Source organism: Penaeus japonicus, unplaced genomic scaffold, assembly GCF_977035675.1.
Source record: "Penaeus japonicus unplaced genomic scaffold, GWHDUDI00000001_assembly GWHDUDI00000019, whole genome shotgun sequence".
Classification (NCBI taxonomy): domain Eukaryota; kingdom Metazoa; phylum Arthropoda; class Malacostraca; order Decapoda; family Penaeidae; genus Penaeus; species Penaeus japonicus.
In genome coordinates, this window is record NW_028234421.1 from 13,895,303 (window position 1) to 13,897,802 (window position 2,500).

Below are 2,500 nucleotides of genomic sequence, written 5' to 3' on the forward strand. Positions count from 1 at the left end.
GCTGTGCAGTGACTTTTTGAACTTGGTGATCAAGACATTTGATATCGAGTCAGATGAGTATATTACATGTATATAATGGTCATTATATGATAATGCGATTTTGGTGAACGAATTATTAATTTTGATATTTTGGTTATGGGAAATAAATGGTTTAGTTAATCTTTGTTTTTCGTATCCATGTTACCTCCTTGTTTAATAAATATTATGGGGACGTAATAATTTGGGGGCCTGTCCGGGATATGTATTTATTTGTTCACATCGCATTTCATAAAATAACCATTAACCTATTTGACCCTGCTCTTAGGCCTAATGTACGAAAGTTAGGCAAGATCGCATAACTTTCCAACAACGGTAGTTTGCTTTAGCAATTGGCCAATGCAAAGTATTCTATAGTTGATAAACAAAATTTATCGCTTCACATGTATAGGTTTGTTCATCTCGAAGGGAGGCAGAGAATGCGACCTTCCCACTTTTACCGATCAGAGACTCCTCGAAAAAATCAATCAATTCTTGTCCTATGTCGTGTTAACTCTATTGTAGGGTGACCAACTCAAACTTTTAAAAAGTACTAAAGCTATTGTTAATTTCAAGTGTATTGGTGGGGACACAATCAGACTAATAGCTACTATCGGCACTCTATAATTAGAAGTCCTATCATCTGTAATGTTGATCAAGTCTATAGTGTTTTATATGAAGTAAATTTTTACCCTAGATTGTAATATTAAAACTTTCTTCGGTAATAATATCCCCCATGTTAAAAATGGGCACTAGAGAGCAAACGTGAGGATTTGTTACTATAGTCGCTTCATGTAATTATAGACTTCTTGGGATTGTGCATTATTGCCGATTCAAATCATCCTCACATATCTGTATAATTATATTTACTCGAAACACATCTGTAAAGCAGGACGTCAAATTTTATTTGGAAGGAACCTCTCACTTAATTTATCACAATGTCTGTTTTTGATGTCAATGAGTTCATATGTCGACCTTCAGTGGAAGTGTTGCAATCTCGTAATCCACGAAAAGATGATTTGAAGTATATAGCTACTCATTTCAAAATCGATTATAACCCAGATATGACTAAATCTCAGTTACAACAATTAATACTTGAGCATTTACGTTCTGAAGAAGGCCAAGATGGCAGTTCTCTTTCTGCTATGAATACCGATTCGCAAACTCTTCTTGAATTAGAAAAAATAAAGTTTCAAACTCTAATTTTGGAATCCCAGGAAAGAGAGAAGGATAGATTAGAGAAGGAAAGGGACAGGCAGGAACGTGAAAAGGATAGACAGCATGAATTGCAGATTTTGTAATTAAAACAAACTGTGTCTCATGAAAGATCAAGCTATGTCGATGTTACAAAATTTACCAAACTGACTCCTTGTTTCTCAGAGTCAAATCCCGAAGTATTTTTCAGGGAATTTGAATCCACTGCTAAGCATTTTAACTGGCCCAAAGATCACTGGATATGGTTAGTAAAGCCGAAATTAACTGGGAAAGCTGTTAAGGTTTGTGAAGGATTGGAGGATAATACGGATTATGATGAAGTGAAAACTGAAATCTTGACCTCTTATGCTATAACAACAGAAGGCTATAGACAAGCTTTCAGAAATCTGAATAAACTTAACTTTGAAACTTATATGGAATTCCCTTCAGAAAAATTAAGAGCGTTTCAGAGATGGATTAAATCCGCCTCTGTTAATAGTTTAGATGATTTGATTAACCTTATGGTCTTGGAAGAGTTTAAGACAAAGGTTCCTTATCAAATCGTGCTACATCTGACGGATAAAGAAGAGACTGACCTCCTCAAGGCAGCTAAACTAGCAGATGTCTTTTCACTAGTTCATCGTCATGCATCCGGGGAGAAACGAAGATCTCCTATTGTACAGTTAGCTGCAGGGTCAAATATTAATCCGGAGGATAAGGTCGGTGGACAGACTCGTCTAGGTGTACAGAATCGACCTCTTATTTGTAAATTTTGTAAAAAAGATGGTCATGTGATTAAAAATTGTCCTGACCCTAGATGTAAAGTAGCGAAAGTACCAATGTTCACTAAGCCCCTGGCTACCATTAACTTTAGCAGTCATGTACGAAAGGAACAGGACGATATCTTTCAGGCATTTAGATCGAAAGGAACGGTTTCCATCGATTCTGATTCTAAAAAGTACAATGTAAATATTGTCAGGGATACGGCATCAGCCAAAACTATAATTGCCAAGAAAGCCTTTCCAGGTATTAACAAGTGTTACACTGGTGAGAAAGTATATTTACAAGTACTAAATTCCACTATTCCAGTCAAATTGGCAAAGATATATTTGGAAAGTGATCTAGTAAAGGGTTCTGTAACTGTAGGTGTTACCGATTCAGAAATGCCTATACCTGATGCATCCCTCCTTTTAGGAAATGACTTGGCTGGGAATTTAATAGTTCCTAAACTAAAAGTTCAGGATTCTCCTTTGTCACCCAATACAACCAATGAGCTGGAAATAGAGCAGCC

The 2,500-nt window shown here is 36.2% G+C and overlaps 1 protein-coding gene across 1 annotated transcript in view; it reads left to right on the forward strand.

Annotated features, from left to right (window-relative positions):
* The first annotated feature begins 953 nt into the window (after positions 1-953).
* Positions 954-2,500, forward strand: part of LOC147469762 (uncharacterized) — a 4,418-nt gene continuing 2,871 nt past the window's right edge. The window contains exons 1-2 of the mRNA XM_086547117.1: positions 954-1,143; positions 1,396-2,500. The exon at positions 1,396-2,500 is cut by the window's right edge and continues 90 nt beyond it. Coding sequence (XP_086403243.1) covers positions 954-1,143; positions 1,396-2,500 — 1,295 coding nt within the window. The remainder of the gene's footprint in view (positions 1,144-1,395) is intronic.